Source organism: Amphiprion ocellaris, chromosome 12 (genome assembly GCF_022539595.1).
Source record: "Amphiprion ocellaris isolate individual 3 ecotype Okinawa chromosome 12, ASM2253959v1, whole genome shotgun sequence".
Taxonomy (NCBI): Eukaryota; Metazoa; Chordata; class Actinopteri; family Pomacentridae; genus Amphiprion; species Amphiprion ocellaris.
Window position 1 is genome coordinate 5,174,380 of NC_072777.1, and position 19,947 is coordinate 5,194,326.

The 19,947-nt window shown below is 39.1% G+C and overlaps 1 protein-coding gene across 3 annotated transcripts in view; it reads right to left on the reverse strand.

Moving 5' to 3' along the window:
* lpgat1 (lysophosphatidylglycerol acyltransferase 1) overlaps nucleotides 1-19,947 on the reverse strand; it is a 69,660-nt gene that overhangs the window by 21,149 nt on the left and 28,564 nt on the right. For all 3 annotated transcript variants that reach the window (XR_004846310.2, XM_023297016.3, XM_023297017.3), the window contains exons 5-6: nucleotides 12,432-12,711; nucleotides 3,431-3,557 (exon numbers count right to left, since the gene is read on the reverse strand). Coding sequence is in view for 2 of the 3 variants with exons in the window: in XM_023297016.3 (XP_023152784.1) it covers nucleotides 3,431-3,557; nucleotides 12,432-12,711 (407 nt within the window). In the remaining variant the exon portion in view is untranslated. The remainder of the gene's footprint in view (nucleotides 1-3,430; nucleotides 3,558-12,431; nucleotides 12,712-19,947) is intronic.

Below are 19,947 nucleotides of genomic sequence, written 5' to 3' on the forward strand. Positions count from 1 at the left end.
GGGTTCATAAATCACCTTTTACTTTGACCTATCCCACCCTGCACCCTGAGGTGCAAACACACGCATGAGCTGTGTCAAGAGGTCACTAAAGGTCACGGTGTCTACTACCTGGTGACTATTGTTAGAATCTGGATTCATTCTTTTTGATCTAAGCCGTCAAGACAACGCACACAGGATTACATTCATCTTGAACCGAATCAACAGAACCACTAATCCTGGCCCACTTTCACCACAGTCTCAAGTGGATGGATATGAGGAGAATCTGGAGGGCAGAAACTATGAAAGGGCAACTGCACCTGCTTTGTAGAACAGCAGTGATATTCTTAGGTACACAACATATAAGGTAGTGACTGTTTACTTTCATCATGTCAAATTTTTTCAAGTTGTTTTGCCACAAGGCAACATGTCTTGTGACCCCCAATAATCCTCTAATGTTATATTCAACTCAACCCTTTTGACCACAAAAGACACAAAACCACCATCAAGAGGCATATTTAAAAAAAGCTCAAAACGATGACAAAGAGAAACAAAACAACCATAAAGAACCACAAAGAAAGGCAAAAGAACCCCCAAGAATCACTAAAAAACACATACAAGACACAAAACTACTACCTAGAAACACAATACCATAAAAAAAACAGACACAAAGTAAGACAAAAAACACAAAAAAGAACCACTTTAGCCCTCTTTAGGCATGGAACCTGAAACATTGCTGGCTTCAGAAACACGCAAAGCCACCACAAGGGTGCAAAAAAGAACTACAAAAGTCTGCACATTTTAGTATTTGCACACCAGCAGTCCAACCTCATCATCAAATCATCCAAGACAATGGTTTAAAACTCAGGTGGCAGTCTACAGTTCGACTGGTCCACCTGTTGGTCCATGTTCTCACTAAACCAAAGTGTTGTTATTTTTCGTGTGAGTTTTTACAACTTTGAACTCGCACAACCTACTAGAGGTTGCTAACTTTGCCTCTTAACATTTACTGAAGATTTACTCTTATTTGGCTCCAAACTGATTGATAACACGTCAAAGCAGTTGTCAGGGTGGCTGCCTTTTGTGAAAACAGGCGAAAAAATTGAGAGCAAACTTGGCAAACAGCAGTTTGTGAAACCTGACTGTTATATTTCTCAATATGTTGTTATACTTCCTGTTTTGTTGATCACCACTTGATATAGTTCTATTTTCACAAATAAATAGTGGCAAGCACATGCTGGTCTCCTCTAAGTCTGCTGTAGTATAAAATAAACAGTTTAACACGCTGCAAACGCTATTTATGTTTATTTATAATTCATTTCAGTTGATAGTGCTAGCAGGAAGAGTGCACGTTGTTCATCTAATGCTAAAGTGAAGATTTTTTTTCCTTTCCCTCGTCCATAAATTGAATAGGAGTTGGTATGATTTCAGTGGAACCAGATTTTCTGTGGTTGACTACAGACATAGCAATACAAAATAGCTTCAATTAACAAGTGCAGGGGATAGAAGCAGAGTGGTCCAACCCACTAAAAAAATTAGTTTTATATCATTTCTGGAATATTTTATGGTCTAGATTTTAGTGACAAAGTGGTCTAACCCACAACCCACATATAGCGTTACAGTGGCGCTTCCAATGTTAGACCATTTTTGAAAACACAAAACTTTGAACTCATTTTTCACAAAAACTACATAAAGTGGGGTAGACCACTCTACTTCCAAACCTTTCAAATACTCGATCACTAAATGATTAGTTTATTATTTATCTAGTTGTTTAATTTGTTCGTAAAAAGAATGGCTATTATGACTTGCCTGTGCCCCAGATGACAACTTCAAATAACAGTTCAAAACCCTAAAATATTTAGATAATCATCATATAACACAAAAAAACAAGATTTTAGGTTGAGCACCATCATCTAAACATCTAAGCAATATTCTATTAATGTATCATAACAGGTACTATAATGACCAAGTCTCTTCTTTGACGGCCAAAAAATGCCATTACAGGACTTACATCGGAGTTAAGGTCCTATGGCATGACGGAAGTCGGTTTTCCCCGTAAGTCGGAACTTCGGCGAAAATGTAAACAAAGCCGTTACTACGTGCATCACATATATCGATGAGTTATTCAGAAAATTCATGAATACCAATGACTTTCATGCATGTATGAGTCATTTTACAAGAACATAGCAGAATATGGTGCATTGTTATTACAACTTGATCTAACAATGTCCCTTTGTGTGTTTTTCTAATGCCGATGATCATCGAGACAGTCTTGCGACTTAGGCCAAGCAACCGGCCGGTGTTCATCGGTGTTTCGCCCTGTTACGAGTATTTTATTATATTTATTTTCATTTCCATGGAAATGGCTTTCATTTTCTTCAAAGCACTGCCATCAGAAGAGTCTGACTTACGCTCGGGAGCCATAATGAAGGGCAGAAAGTTAGTGAATGTAGCACAGTCCAAGGTGATGTACAATTAGCGAACTTAAACAAAACCGTCTTACAGCACCGTGTGACTACGTATTTGTTCACTTCGCTCGCCAACTACTTCCATGTAACCAGTTCCGACGTAACAATGAATTGACGTAGGTCAAGGACGTCATAAACTGAGGACCCCCTGTATTTACTAGATCTGGAGTCTGCCATGAGCATGTTTTCATGTTTCTACAAAATCAGTCGTGTTCTCTCCACTTACCGACTATGAAACGTGGCAAACTTTTTGCAGAGAGTCTGTGTTGTCGGTAGTTGGACTTAACAGCTTTTGCTCAATACAAGTGAATTCTGAGGCCTCCTGGCACCACTATGATTAAAATGACGTGGTTCACTTTTCTGTCGCTTCAAATTTAAAAAAGTCGCAGTTGCAGAATTCTTAAAACGACTTCAGTAACATCAACGCTTAATGATTAATTGCAATAAGGCTGCTATTTATTCTCAGATTTAGAGTTCTGATTAGGCTTAAGTTTTTGAAATTTCACGCCTTTCTGGTGATAAAGATAAGGAGGCTTATTGCATTTCAAAAATTCTCACAAGGGCCTCTTATCTATAGGGGCTGTTTATTTTGGATTTACAGTTGTGAAGCTGTTACTTAAATTAGTTATTTTTTCCTCAGGTGTTAATTTTAAAAATAGTGTGTGAACTCGACCTAAGCGACTTTAAACTTCATGCATATTTTTCTCTAGTTTGCTGGTAAGACACAAAAACAAAGAGGGCTACATGTACAGAGTAAGTCTTTATATTTTAAAATTAACACCATTTACTAGTTTTGACGCCAGCATTCATTTTTTATGATGTACTGCGGTGCATTTTCACGTGGCACAGGTTTTTGCATAGCACATTTGCATGGTAAAGTATTATGGCCCCAGCTTTTTCTCTCATGCAGGTGACAAACAATCCCTTGCATATGAGTTTGAACGAAAGTGAGAAGGAGAGCGTCACGAATAACACCTGATTCTTACCTGTAGTGTACATGTGTGACTGTAGGAGGCCTGTATCCAAAGATCCAAGTCTGGATGTCCATGGGTCTTGCTTTGGGGTACGCTATGGTCACATCTATTACCCACTGCAGGCCTTTACGTTTATTAGCTGTAACAGAAGAAATACAAACACAGGAAGTAAGTTTACAAGAAGAAGACACAGGCACAAGCGGCTATAATAAAGTCAAGCGTTACACTGTATTTTAGGTTTGCCATACAGAGCATGTGAGCGTGTTCTCATTTGCATCCAACCAAAAAAAGATCAACCACAGACCCGCAGCTGGCAGAGATTCAGTGATACTCCTATAGATCAGATCACCGTGGTCCTCCGGCTTTAAGATGGTGTCTGTAACCAGCAGGCGTTCCTGGAGAAATTTATATAATGGCAAAGCAGGCTGGTTACCTGCCAAAATGACTGGTGGAATGTCAGCTGAAGTCTAAACTTAACAGAATTTGGCTGGAAGCTACATGTGTGAGTCACGGTAAAGAAAGAAACATTTTCACTTCAGAAGATAATCTTTTATAGCATGTTATTCTACCGACAAATAACCACAAAAGCAGCCAAACTCTCACTGTCTTCTCACCTTTAATTGAAAAAGAAAACTGGGGTGAATAAAGCAGTGAGACGAGAAGGGGAGGGATGACAGATGGGAGTGGGAATGCCACACGTGATTAAATTTGGAAGTCAGCTGCAGGGTGCATGTGTGCGAGTATTTAGTTGCATGCAGGAGGGTCAGCTCTGTACTCACCTGCACTTAATCACCAATACATTAAAACGAATGTCTGATAAGAATGATGTACCTCATCTACATGCTGTGTCCTATTAACCCTCTGAACCCCAAGAAGTTTCTGGGTGTTTATTTTTGATGCAGTCACATTTTTCCTCACTGTGTGCTCATTTTTCAAGGCAAAATAAAGTAATGCACCTCTGTGGAAACAGCATAACTAAGGTTAGAAGTAGAGAGAATAAAAAAAAATGTCTTTTGGCAGTATGACACAGTTACAATGTCAGAAATCCTAATCAATCAATCAATCAATCAATCAAAGTTTATTTATATAGTCCTTTACAACAGCCCAAAGGGTGACCAAAGTGCTTCAAAAAAGAAAAAAAAAACAAAGATAAATTTCTTTATTTATTTTACATGAATTGAAAAAAAGTAGGAATCAACATGTACAATTGTATTCAAAATGCCCCCAGGTATTACAGAATAATAATAAAAAAAGATGTCTCTACTTAATACAGATAGTTTATGACTTAGACTTTTCATTTGCTTCCTCCTCAGGAGAAAAGTCCCTGATTTTTTTTCGTGTGATTCACAGCTGAATCACTCTGTTGCACAGAGAAGCACAGCTTTCTTATTTATTTATTTATAACAGAATCTGTTTAAAGCAGATTCATGCCGAATAAAGTGATTTTAACAAAACACAACAATTTCTTTCTTACAATTCTGTGTTTTTACAGTTTGTACTGTAGCTCTAACGAATGATAAATGGTGTCTTTCAGACCCATTAGTAGGCTTTGAAGTTCAGAGGGTTAAAGAACTAAATTTATCTCAAGCATTACTCAAGTGTGAAGTATTCTGTGGCTTTAAAAACACATACACTAGGGCTGTCCAAAGAATGCCACAGCGTGTCATTTCAACATCCAAGAGGTGAGGCGCCACCACCAAGCAATCTAGTCTCAACACGTTTCAGACCCAACCTGCTTGTAGATGCACAAGAATGAAAATTAGGACCAAGCTGAACACCCCACCGAGGGCACTGACTAAATGCTGGACTGTGCCTTTAAGCTGAGCACTCTGCACACGCTTGTCAAAGGTAAAACAGAGAACGCCAGCAACCTCCGTCAGCACAGACAGCTCTGAATTGAGCCTGATGTGAAGCAGTGCAGCATATTTGACTGCCTGGCTAATGTCACAGCCCAATCTGCTGCGCTGTTACTGTGCAGCGAGCACTTCTGTCTCTGAGTACACTGGTTTCTTTATGCAAGCAAACCTGTCGTGTGACAAAACAGAGTTCGATTTTACAACTCCTCATTGCTTTACACTCTGTCAGCAACAGTAAAGCACTAAATGTCACGAGTAAGTTACAATTTCAGCCCGTTCACAGGCGTAAAATATGGAAAACTGAAGGCAGAGGGTTGCTGAGAAGGACTGAGACTTTACCAAAGTAGTTTTCAGAGTCATTCAGGTACATGAAGTACATGCCAGTTAGTACAGATCAATGATGTGGCCTTGTCAGTTCATCTCAATACAAAAACGGCTGCATTTCATTTAAATAGCCAAGTGAATTTGAAGAGGACTTTTGCAATATCGCAAAAAAAGTAAATAAAGAAAATGCAAATAAGGCCTGGTTTCATTAACTGGTGTGGAGCAAAATAACGCGACTACATAGTGTCGCCAGACGGTGGTGCTAGAGGCTACATGGCTGAAATAAAATAAGTAGAAGAAGCTCCTAACAAAACCAGTTGTGTGAAAACTGCTACAAAACCCTGAAAGAGGAGAAACAAATGAAATTTTGAAGAGAAAACTGGATTGAAGTCTTGAGAAATTGTTTTAAATCAGGGAAGTTGTAGTTATCCTTTACTTGGTGTTAGCTGGAGTTCATGTTGTCAGCAGGCGAAGGGAATGAAGGATGCGTCCACTATGTCAGAACTTATTGAGAAAAGGTGTTTCCATCTCCCATTACCTACATTAACTACCTCAAGCGAGCAGAATGGGATTTTTTTTTTTGAAAATTGTGGAAGTTTTTAAGAATTCTGCACTTTCTACAATCTTTTTCTAGTGCCCTACTACAAATTGCAGACAAAATTAGAATATGGAACATGGCTAATGTCATCAAAATTAACCAACAAAATCCAAGTTATTTTGATTCCTTACCATACCTTAAATACTTGGAACAATGTTAGTCAATGTTGCAATTATTAACAATTAGACAATAAAACTGTGTCTGCCAGTCTCCCGTTCCACCGCATCCCAAAGGTTCTAATGGATTGAGATCTGGTGACTGTGGAGGTCATCGGAGTACAGTGAACTCATTGTCATGTTCAAGACACCAGTTGGAGATGATTTGAGCTTTGTGACATGGTGCATTATCCTGCTGGAAGTAGCATCAGAAGATGGTCCACTGTGGTCATAAAGGGATGGACATGGTTAGCAACAATACTCAGGTAGACTGTGGTGTTTAAACCATGATCAGTTGGTACTAAGGAGCCCAAAGTGTGTCAAGAAAATATCCCTCACACCATTACACCACCATCAGCAGCCTGAACTGTTGATACAAGGCAGAATGGATCCATGCTTTCATGTTGTTTACACCAAATTCTGATCATCTGAATGTTGCAGCTGAAATGGAGACTCAGCAGACCAGGCAACGCTTTTCCAATCTTCTATTGTCCACTTTTGGTGAACCTGTGCCAATTGTAGCCTCAGTTTCCTGTTCTTAGCTGACAGGAGTGACACCAGGTGTGGTCTTCTGCTGCTGTAGTCCATCTTCTTCAAGGTTGGACATGTTGTGTGTTCAGAGATGGTATTCTGCATTCCTTGGTTGTAACCAGTGGTTATTAGAGTTCCTGTTGCCTTTCTATCATCTCCAACCAGTCTGTCCATTCTCCTCTGACCTCTCACATCAACAAGGCATTTTGATCCACACAACTGCTGCTCACTGGATATTTTCTCTTTTTGGGATCATTCTCTGTAAACCCTAGAGATGGTTGTGTGTGAAAATCCCAGTAGATCAGCAGTTTGTGAAATACTCAGACCAGCCCGTCTGGCACCAACAACCATGCCACGTTCAAAGTCACTTAAATCCCCTTTCTTCTCCATTCTGATGCTCGCTTTGAACTTCAGCAAGTTGTCTTGACCACGTCTACATGTCTAAATGTATCCAGTTGCAGCCATGTGATTGGCTGATTAGCTATTTGTGTTAACAAGCGGTTGAACAGGTGTACCTAATAAAGTGGTCAGTGAGTGTAAGTGACAACAGTACAGTGAGTAAATACTGTAATACCTTGGCTATCTACAAAGTGTTTGACTAGTAATTTTGGAAAGATGCATAGTGTTTAACAGCTGAGTAAAAACGTGCTCTGATAGGTGCTAAAACTAGTGATCTACCAAATTTCAATACACATCCTTAGCACTAGCTGTCGTAGAAAGTGCAAACGTGTCTTTTATTCACCAACTTCAGTAGATGTAACAAGTGTTATTGGCACATATCTGCAGGAATTAAAGTTTAACTGACATTGATACAGCTGCCATTTTGTCAGATCGGTGAACAAACAAATTTATCCCGTGGCTGAAGGCTCCCTATTTACTGTTGACATTATTCAAACCAACCCTTGTTTGTTCAGTTTCAGGTTTGATGTCAAATGTCTTGTCCTGTCCGGTTCATGCGGTCTACTGACTCACATACACTGCTGTTTAAAGAAACCACATCACGTCTTAAAATGACCTGAGCATATGCCAATATTGACAAATGTAAAAGATGATGCAATACTGGATCAGCTGTTAGTTTCAGGTAAATAAATACTCTCTGTGGTGAGTGTTGAGGTTAGAATGGCACCAGGTGAACTTTTCATTTTCTTTTACATTTAAAAGGATAAACAGAAGGAACTGAAAGACTTTTCATAACATTGTAATCAGTACCAGTTATTAACTAGCTTTGCCTCAAATGTTAATAAATATTTTTGTTTATATTCCTATATGTAACGCACATCTGAACACCAACTAGTTTTTGTGTGTTTTTTGTGCATATATATATATATATATATACACACACACGCACGCACGCACGCACGCACGCACGCACACACACACACACACACACACACACACACACACACACACACACACACACACACACACACACACACACACACACACACACACACACACACACACACACACACACACACACACACACACACACACACACACACACACACACACACACACACACACACACACACATATATGTGACTGTTGGTTGCAGCTCAATCACTAATGGCTTCCTGGATGTGCTGCAGTATACTGAATTTTGGATTATTACAGAGTCTGATTAATAAGTCTGGTTTATTTTTGTTGATATTTTTAAATGAGACACGTAGAATAAAGTGACTTTGATGAAAGATCACAATTATAAACTCCATAATATTGTCAATGTTTAGTCACTTTTTCCAATGGAACGGCACGTCGCGCTTCAGATGAGTAGTACAAAGACCACCACTACTGATCTACACAATGCTGTTGGACTTTGGGACTAAACAAGTTAAAAGACAAAATTAAAAGGATTGAGCACGTTCTTGGTGATTTCTGATTTGGAATTTCCATTTCTTTAAACGATATTGCTCATGTTACTACAACACAAAAAGACGAACCTCTCCCGAATCATGTGACACCCTTTAGATTTATGGCTTTATCATTTCAATTTTGTTTCTAAAAAAAACATGTTTGTCCATGTCAGGTGGTTCTTATTCATCTATTACAATCGAGGAGTGTACAACTTGACGAGTATTATCTTTTACATCTTTTACTCTTTCCTCTTGAGAACTTCAATGAGGGCTTTAAGTTGATCTTTCTATGGAGATAGTTATTTTGTTTCTGGCATGAGGAAGACAGATGCAACAATTATTTGACTTGTTTTCAACTATTACCTTAATTGCCGACTATTTATATAATCAAATAATTAGTTTGAGTAATAATAATAAATAATAAATAATAAATAATAATAATAATAATAATAATAATAATAATAATAATAATAATAATAATAATAATAATAATAATAATAATAATAATAATAAAGTCTATATTTACTGATTCCAGCTTCTTCAATGTGAATATTCTGTTTTTTTTCCTCCTCTATGACAGTAAATTGAATGTTTTGGATTTTGGCTAAAACAAGACATTTATCATCTTGGGCTTTAGGAGACACTGATCAACATTCTTCACCAATTATTCATATTTTATATACCAAAAATTCAGTTGATTAATTGAGAAAATACTGAAAAACTGACATGATGGCTGGTTTATACGGTCATGAATCTAGTTTGTTAATTACCATCACTGGATTTGCTGTTTAACAATGTTTCAGTTTAACAATTACTTCTGGTAAAGACTCCAAAGGCGAACATGTGTTCAGCCTTTATTGGAAATGTGTTTAACTCACTGGATAGCTGTGTACTTACATGCATAGTAATGTCTGACCTTTAAGAATGCACAGCTGTTTATCTAACATGTCTGTCTCCGAAGTCTCCACCCTAAAGAGACAATTCAGAAAGAAGAATTCGAGGAACAAGCAGGCTGATTTACACCAACGTTATAGTGACTTGATAGGAATATTTAGGTATTGATGTGAATGGCTAACGACCCAGTTATCCCTGTGTGGGTAATTGGATCCAGATCTCTGTCCAAGTGCACTGAAAGGGCAGCCATCGTCTCTCCCGTGAGTGGCCGGCCAAAGAACAGGGCCCTGAGCCAAGGTATCGCTAGTGCCCTATACGTCGTGACAAACAATACTGTAAAAGCAGCAGCCGTGGTAATTTAAAATGACATCAGATATGCCCTGTCCTTCTGTAAACGGTTAGAGGAAGGAAACACACTGGCAGATATCTGGCTCTCCATCAGGCCACTCTGCAGGCCAATTACAACACTTGAAGCCCACACCTGTCCCTCCTACTGACTGTAGCGTGGAGAAAAAGTGCCTCCGATTGGCTGGTGTTATCAAACACGTTTACCTGTGGGTCACATGAAGCTCCATTCCCACCCTAAATGACTCACAGCGGTGAACTTTGCTTACCCGACAACTGTAAATATGGTTTTATAACACATAAACCTTATCAGTCTTATCAGCCGCAATGGTGACCAGCGACCCATGTGGTCTGCATTTGCACTGAGCAGCACATTTAGCCCGGGTGACATTGCATGGCTGATACACAGCGGCACACACATTTACATCAAATCCTATTTTCTCCAAGTGGCCCATTTGTCTCTGAGTGAGTCAGCAAGCTCTGGGCACCTCTGCAGAGCATCAGGGAGGGTCAGAGGGAGACGGAGCTGTGTCTTTGATCACGCACACACAGCAGACACACTGCAACAGCACAGGACGGTGAGGGACAGAGCACTCTGGTGGCTATGTGTGTTTTCTTGCCCTAGGTTTTAATGCCATTAGCTAGATTCAAGTGGAAGGACAAGCCCTACTGCAGCAACCAGCCTCCCCTCCTCCTGAGCTGCCGGAACAGAAGAAAGGACATGGAGCGATAAGAAAGAACTCGGATATGAACTGGATGCACAGTTTACAATAGCAGGAACAAATACAATTCCCATACTGTTTAAAAATCCCCTTCATGCCAGGAATCACACACACGCTCTGCTATCATTTTGTGTTTGTTGACATTGACAAGGCTGGATGAATACTAAAAAACAAAAACCTGCAAATACACGGATCTGAGGTCATCTTCATTTAAATTTTACAATCATTATTTCCTCTTTGGTTTGACAGTCTGTCCTGCAGAGAGATAAACGAACGGCATCTCGCTGTTAGAGACAGAGCTGTGTTAGCAAAAGGCTAAAGTCTCTGATTCTTAATGATGTCGGTCCAAAGTCTCTCCAATTTACTATTAACACAGCACAACCTTAAAATGGATTTTGAACGAAAGCCAAGAGAGTCCACTGGGCAAACTGAGTATGCACAGGCATGGGGGACTCATCGAAACTGTGTGTTTATGGCCGTTTTAACACTGTGCTTTTTGCTGAGCGCTGCTCCAAGGAGAGGGTTTACTGAGTTATCTGGATCATTTTGCTGAGTAAAAACCTAACATGTAATTTAGCATTAGTCCACAACTTAAGGACGTACTATCATCCCTCTGGAAACAAGGACTTGATCCAGGCTGCATGAAAAAAATGCCAACTTTTGTTTTACAATTTCAGTTAAAACCAATCACAAGCATCATCCATCCACATAACTTCTGGTCATATCATTAGCTTATTTTAGGAGGACACATGTTTAGGCTTGAGTCACTCTTTTGATTGGATCACTGAGGACAGCAAGACACTGCATCTTGGACGGATTAAGGTGGAAGTAGTAGCGTATTTACAAAAAAAGAAAGCACCTAGGATTAGAGAGGACACAGTTGTGAGTGCACTTGAGGTGAAAAATCTGACATTTGTTGCAGGGAAACTGAGTCATTTCCTAGAAAATGGAGAAATGGACTACCTGTATGGCAATAAAAGGATAACACCACCATGTGCAGCTAGATATATCGAAACATAATAAAGATATAAAGATCTTGAGCTTTGGTAATTCTGTTTTCTCTCTCTTTTTTTGTAAATTTGTTTCAATTGCTACAAATTTAAAAAAAAAAAAAAAACTGGAAAAAGAAATTTTCTCTGTCGAACCTTGTTAATTGTGGCTTTATCTTCCTGACAATTGGCTGTATTTAGGGCTGGTCTCTAGACAGAAAAATTACTCTCCTGCAAATCACCGCTGGGGTTTTCAGGAACACTGATGCAATTTCTGGCACCTCTGCGCATGTCTCCCCTTTCCTCTCCCGGCAATCTTTACCACCAGTCGCTTTTCATTTAAAACAGGACTCCCAGAGGATGGTGAGACACAGAGGTGATGATTTAATGCTTCATGTTTGAAGAATGCTTCAGGTTTTTTGTTTTTTTTTTAAATTCTGTTCCTTCACCATCTCACTCCCCCCTGTACACGGTTTACTGTAGCTCTTGATCAAATACAGTTTTATGTGTAACTACAGTACACAGCGTGCAGGGGAGGAGTTCACAGAGATTGCTAAGTAAAGAGGAAGATTATTATTTTTTTTGTCGAGACTCCCCCAAAAATAGCGCTCTACTTTTTGAGACCCACAAACAATCCTGCACCTTTGTAGTCGCTTCATTTGTACTTAATGAACTAAGTGTCAGTATATAAAACCAAATAAGCTGCTTGATTTGTCTCTAACTTAAAGTGTGTGTGTTTTGGTCACCTGTCTGGTTCAAGGTCCCAGTGTCGCTGCCCACGCTGCCGTTCTCCTGCTGGGCTGACAGGGTTTTCAGGATAATGTGGGTGGCCCCAAGACGAGGCAGTGTGACATGGGTCAGGTGGGGGAGAGAGTTCTTCTTGGCAAACAACTGGCTGGTTTCCCGCCTCTTGCGAAGGAAGCCGCCCTCGGGGAACAGCACTATCCACTTCCTGTCACGGCTGTGGTAGTATTTGTCTAGGTGATCCTTCAGGTAGACCAGCTGCTTATCTCGGTGAGCTTTACCCTGAAAGAAAACAGAAAGCAGGAAGAAAATGAACATTGCAATGGGGGTAACAAAGACAACAAGAAAAGCACTCAGAACGCAGTACTCCGCCAAGGCTGCTCAGTCATATGATTTCACAATTCATGGTCCGCAGCGGTGGATTTGTAGTAGGATCGCAATCATGTGCTCGTCAGCAGGCAGCTGACGTAGTGTTCACCTGTTGTCATAGTTACAGTGAGGCCGTGCCACTACCTCGCAATGATACAGAAATATTTAACAAATCCGTAGATCCAGACTATAAGCCGCGTCACTACCAAAATATAATCAGCTGGTCCTTGTGTCATTTCTGACCTTCCCTGAAAATTTCATTCAAACCCGTTTTTGAGTAACATTGCTAACAGACAGACAAACCAACGCCGATCATCACATAACTCCGCTGCATTCCTTGGCAGAGCAATGATGTAAGTTATGAATGATCTAGGAGAGGGTTCCAGTGAGAGAGTGGAGCGATAACTGCATTTTTGTAAGTTTTCTTTGAAGAAATCACCAAAATTACACCATTTATCAGAGCCAGAAACCATAAAAACAGAAAGATTGTTGCGTTTTCAACTTTCAGAAGGTACTTGACACACTGTTCCGCTAGAAAACTTAACCAAATCTAAGTATGTAATTGCGATATTTCATGAAAATCCCCCCAAAATAAACAATTTGCCCAGACCAGATTCAGTTAAAAACAAAAACTTCTGTGCTCCTTAGTGCAACCATGAAACCATTAGTGACACAGTGGCAACTAACACTCGTGAGACAAAAATTCAGGGACCTTTTTTTTTTTTTTTAAAGCTAAACTGGGCTGAACTGCAGGCTGCGTTTTCACTGAACAGAGAGGTGACAAGTATGAAAAAGAATTTAAAATATTAGTAGTAAAATATCTACAGTGTGTAGACTCATCACTTTTCCCCCCAGTATTTGTTGCACATTTTAATTCTAATTTCTTTCTTAGGATTAAAGATTTTTCTAATATATTCTAACCTTGTTAGACTGCACAAAAGATATTTATCTCTACTGCTAGACATGGTTGTGCTGTTTTGCTACAAATGCAGGACTTTACCTTTAAAAATGAGCCCACAGTGAGGAAAAATGTGAGAAGTGAAAAAAAAGCACAGATACTGCTTAAAAAGTTTAAAACAACTGCAATTATCTTGCCCTGAAGAAGCTAAACAATGAAGGATAAATGAATTAACTCGATAAGATAGAGAGTACTGCGGTCACTAAACAAACACAAATCATAAGATAGCTGCAGTAACGGTGTCGAGCACTCAGAGCTGCATTAAGGGCATGACTGAAATGGATGCAAAAACGTGATGGCCTTGACAACATTAAGAGCATTAGCAGGGACGGGATGAGGAGGAGCGGGATTGATTTTTAGTTAGGCCTGGTCAAAAGTCATTTTAAATGTATTAGTACAGTCAGGCTGCTCTCTGGGAGGGTCACGTGAGCACTTGTGTTTATTCATGCAGCTGCTACACTTGAACAGGAATAGTTAAAACGAAAAGATTACCAAAATAAAAATCGGTGAAGAACTATTTTTAACCACAGCTACAGCATCTTTGATTTGCAGACATAGATGTGCATTAGGAGGCTCAACACGTCACAAACCCATACATGACCTTGCGAGTGTAGTTTTACTGCAGATGTAAGAGCCTCGTGAACTAAAGAAAGTGTACTTCACATTGTCTGTGCAGCGGGGAGAAGGAGAACACTTCTCCTGCTTTCCCAATGTCAAATGCTTTTTTTTTCTTTTTTATAAAAAGAAAAACTTGGGATTTGATTTGACTGAATCATCAGCTGGTTTATCCACAGCTGAAGGTCTCTGATCTCAGGCCATCTGTCTCTGAAGTGAACAACTTGCTCAGCAACGTCGCAGCCATGCTTCCACATGCTTTAGTCAGTCGGAACCGAGGATATTCACTCAGCTGTCAGCTTATTAGGTCCACCGAGGCAAAACTAATGCAGTCTAATAATACAGTCCTGTAATAAAGCCTATCGTCATGAAGTTTTTTTGTTGAAACTGTTGTAGAGAAGACTTGGTTCAACATGTTCTAATGGTTGATTTGAAGGTTGCAGTTTGATCTACTGCTCGGATATACCGTATACAACAGACACTAGTACACATGTGCAATAACATTTTAATGTCAGTTGTTTCTTAACTGTATCAAGTCTCAATAAATGCATTATATTTAGTATAAATGTTTAGAACAAGTAGAGTATTTCAATGCATTACTTCAAAAATACTAAATTAAAAATACAAGCCTCAATGCATCAAAAGTGAATACACCGATGGCCACTGATAAGCAAGTTAGAAAATCTGCGATCACTGAAACAAACTTGAGTACACCTGTGATTTCCAATCAGCTTTAATGCATGGACAGTTTGAAAATGATGTGTGAACACAAGAACTTATCTTCTGGGTTGTGTCCATCTCATCATCATGGTTGCACATGAAGAAAATGTGCCAGAGGAGCAAAAAAAAAATCTGACTGCGAAACTTCACAAAGATGCAAAAGCACATTGGAAGATTGCTGACCAATTGAAAATAAGCTGAAACACAGTTGAGGAGGTTAGAAGCAGAGTGGTCTAACCCGCAAAAAATATCAACTGAGTTTTATATCATTTCTCTATTATTTTATGGTCTAGATTTTAGTGGCAAAGTGGTCTAACCCACAACCCAAATATAGCGTTACAGTGGAATGTTAGACCATTCTTTAAAACATAAAACTTTGAACCCATTTTTCTCAAAAACTTTAGAAAGAGCATTAGACCACTCTCTTTCCATACTCTTCAGTTGCAGTAGTAATCAGGAGGTACGAAACAAGCCATGGTACCACTAATCAGAGTCCCAGTGGCTGTCCTTTATAAATGGCACCACAGACACTTCTAACACAGTCTAACTCCGAACTAAAAGATGCTCAAGTGCTTCAGACTTGGCACAGGGGTTATCAAAGCAAGCTGAAGTTTCTGTGACAGCTTAGACAGCGCAAGGACACTGCATTACATCAACCTCAATGGACAGTGTCCAAGAAAAAAAACCCTTGCATGCTCTTCAACACAAAACTGCATGATGAAAGGTTGATGGGATGACTCCTGGTCTACAGAAACTTGATAGAAGCAGAATATTCCAACTTGATAAGGACACATTGTCAAAATTCCTCAAAAGTTTGTGAAGAAGAAAAAGCGAAAACAGTGACCTTACCATATGTGAAGGGTGTGGAAGCAGAGTGGTCTAACCCATTTTCTCTAGTTTTTGAGAAAAATGGGTTCAAAGTTTTGTGTTTTCAAGAATGATCTAACATTCAAAGCGCCACTGTATCAATATATTTGGGTTGTGGGTTAGACCACTAAAATCTAGACCATAAAATATTATAGAAATTATATAACACTCAGTGGGTTTTTTTGTGAGTTAGACCACTCTGCTTCTAACCCCCCTCATGTGTAGTCTGACTTGAAGCCAAAAGAACATCTTTGGGTATTTTAACCCTCCTGTTATGTTGTGGGTCAAATTGATCCATTTTAAAGTTTAAAAAAAAAAAAAAATGCTTAAAGTATTTTTTTGGTATGAAACTTCTTCTGCTTGGTTTAAAGAGTGTAATCAATATATAAAATGAAAAGGTTAATTTCACATATTTGCACACCCACCCTGAACACAGGAGGTGTCTTGTGTTAATTTATCAACTCCATATAAAGAAAAAAAAAATTCAAAATATAAAATAAAAAAAAGACCATGTCATGTAAAACTATTGTATTTTATATGTACATCATTCCAGTATACATTTAAAAAAAGTTCTAATGTGCATTTTGCATGAAAAACGAGTGAATGATCCTCAATGAACTATGATCTGCGAGAAGTAAAGAACCCTATTATATTGACTAAATATTGATTGAAATGGTTAGTAATGGAGTTAATAGCAATAAGGGTTAAAGGGACAATGCAACTTCGCCAGGAAAAATATGACTCTCTCCAGAAATTTAAGAAACACTGGCATTCTCTGTACTGAGAAGGACGGAATATGTTGTAAAAAATAAAGGATTTTACATAAGAGGAAACACTCCATTGTTCAGGAGAGCAGTTACTGTAGCCTGATACAATTTTGAATTATCTGACACTGAAATTAATTATAACGGATGTACTCACATCTGTTGCAAACGGGGTGAGTGAAATATTGACATCAGTTAAAGTAACACAACTCAACACCACCACAAAGTGCAGCCTCTAAAATGACAACACCTTCCTTTAAAATGTGATATAACTAAAAAGCTGTGGTATCGTGAGGCACATCTAATAAGCTGATAAATATATCTAGATACACACAAATAGAAGTTGCTCAATGTACCTGCATTAGCCAATTATTGAAGCAGTAATCATTATGAATATTTAAAGCATTTAAAGAAGGGTGCAGTTCACACGGCTGTAAAAGTACTGACATGTAGGGGAAATGTTTGTTGAAGTATGTCTACAAATAACCATCTGGGTGTGACTTTATATAAAAGTAACCTCTGGGGCAACCTTTTCTTTATCTACTGTGATTCTAGCCTGGCTGCTAATGCTAATTAAGATTAACCCTGGGCTTCTTTTCCCTTGCCTCTGTCACATTTTTTACTCAGAATATAAAGTCCTGCTCTTCTATGAAAACAGCACAACCACGACTACAAGTAAAGAAAATTCATAAAGGTCTTAAAAAAAAAAAAAAAAAATACAATGCCATAGATCACTAAAATGTTAAATACAAAAGCTGAATTTCTTCCATTGTTTCACAGAAATGGAAAAAAACCTTGCATCAACATGTACAGCTATTTATAAGTGTACACAGATTTGTTATGAATTCTGAAAAATAAATGTGGCGACTCTATACACTGTAGATATTTTACTGCTTACATTTTTATAACAACTTGGCAAAAACACAGCCCAACTTAGCTGAAAAGTTCCAAATTTGACTGTTGATCGTAGCAGGGCCTCTATTTGCTGCCCAATTAGCAATGAGAAGCGACAGATTTTTTCAATGAAACCTCACGATTTTAAACTTAGGCTTGGTGAAGCTGTCACACATGAGTAGTTCAAGGACCATCAAAAGTTTAAAATTGAATGATTTTGCTCTTGTTTTACAGTTTCTGACAGTAAATTAGTGATTTTTTAAAAATTAAGATAAGGTAATGACATATGCCCTTCAAACCTGAAGCCATGTGTAGAAACAAACATTACTATTAGTTTCACCTTATTCGTCAAATTTGGTCGTGGAAAACATAACTGATAACTGAAGTGATGTGCGCCATCTGAGTGTATGCTGAACACATCTTTATATTAAAAACAAGAAAAACTGCCTTAACCCTTAGATGCAAAAGTGGGTCAAAAATGACCCAGTGAGGTCGTTTTCTTGCAAAATATTTGTAGTGTACAGTTTTTATCTTTTCATTTTCCAGCTACTCCTCAAAAAACATGTTTTTGATATCATTCTATTAAAATTTTTAAGTTTCCTTTCGTACTTTTAAAGACATTGTAATGTTTGTATTACTACCCCAAGCTCTTTATCACTGATAACATCATACAAGAGGTGATGCACAAACTTGGAGGGATGGAGAGCAGTAACAGCTGGAGGAAAAGAGTGGAAAAATGTCAACAAAATGGATGTTGACATTCTTCTACTGCTGTTCTGTGTAATACTTGATAATTCTTCAGTTATCAAAATGTTCAATGTCTGTTATAAAGTGAAAAATAAACATATTTCAAACATAAAATCATTCTTGTGTGGGCAAAAATATGATACAAACAATAATACTAATGAACCAAAATGACAAAAATGGCATAAAAACACATCGACTCATTTAATGGATTGTTTTTGACCCCCTTATGTAAGAGTCTAGGATCCAATCACATCACTTGTGCATCTAAGGGTTAAGGTATGATTCTAGTCCGAAAGTTCTCTTAATGACAAAACGAAGTAAAGAGGCCGAACTGCCATTAAAGCGTGGTGCACCGAGTTGTGCATCATGGTGCTGGAGACACGGCTGCCAGCCTCACTGGACAGCAGATGCTTGGGTTGCTGGGGCAGCTGCTTGCAGTGCTGTGTGGATGTGTGAAGTATTTCTGAGGAGGGACGTCAAGAATGCACTCGCAAGAATGCCAGAGGGGATCACAGGGAGAGAGGAGGATGGCAGAAATGACCGAGCCCACTCAGACTTTCCACTACAGCCCGTCTGGCTGTCAGCAGGCTCAGGGTGCTTCACCCTCGGCACAGTGCCTGATGTGAAATTCCATGGCAAAGCATTTCCATGACCTAAAAAATTTTTATTGCCTCTTGTAATGCTGTTTCTGCGGCTAAAAAAAAAAAAAAAGTGAGAGATGGGTGTGCGGACATTTTTCATTAATTTTCCTGACAAAACAAATGTGGACGAACACGTTTTGTTATCAACAGAGACAGCCCCACCCATCAACAGTGGTGGTTTGATTTAATCTGAAATGAAGCAGTAACATTCTGAAGTTTTTGCCCAATTGGAGCCGCTGCCAGCAAGTCCTGTTTAGCATCACAGGGAAAATATGGCTGATGGGAAAAACATCCATCCATTATCTAATGGATAACCTCAGCATGCTTTTGGACTGTGGAAGGAAGCTGGAGAAACAGGGAAAACATGCAAACTCCATGCAGAAGGATCCCAGGTCCAGGCTGGGATGCAAACCGGGGATCTTCTAGCTGCAAGGCAATGGTGCTAACCACTGAGCCACTGTGCAGCCCCTGGGAAAAACATATCCACTCAGTTCCAACATCTAAGGTAACAAATAAAAAAGCATTTGAGAAAAATATGGATTCTGATATACAGAAGTAGGCTGGGTAATCGCTTCCTCCCACAGTCCAAAAACATGCTGAGGTTAATTGGTGTTTCTAAATTGTCTGTAGGTGTGAATGTGAGTGATTGTTTGTCTCTATATGCAGTCCTGTGATAGACTGGTGACCTGTCCAGGTGAACCCTGCCTTCACTCTAAGTGAGCTGGGATAGACTCCAACCCTCGTGACCCTAATGAGGATTAAGCGGTGTATAGATAATGGATGGATGGATGTTTCAGCACTATGTGCAAACAGCCTACATTTATCTTTGGTCATAAAGTAACACAGATACGTTAGCCGTCTTGACTCAGAGCAGTCTTCTGAACTGTGAGTAGTGACAGTACATGTGCACCTGCTGGAGTTCACCAGACTGTCGTGAGTCCCG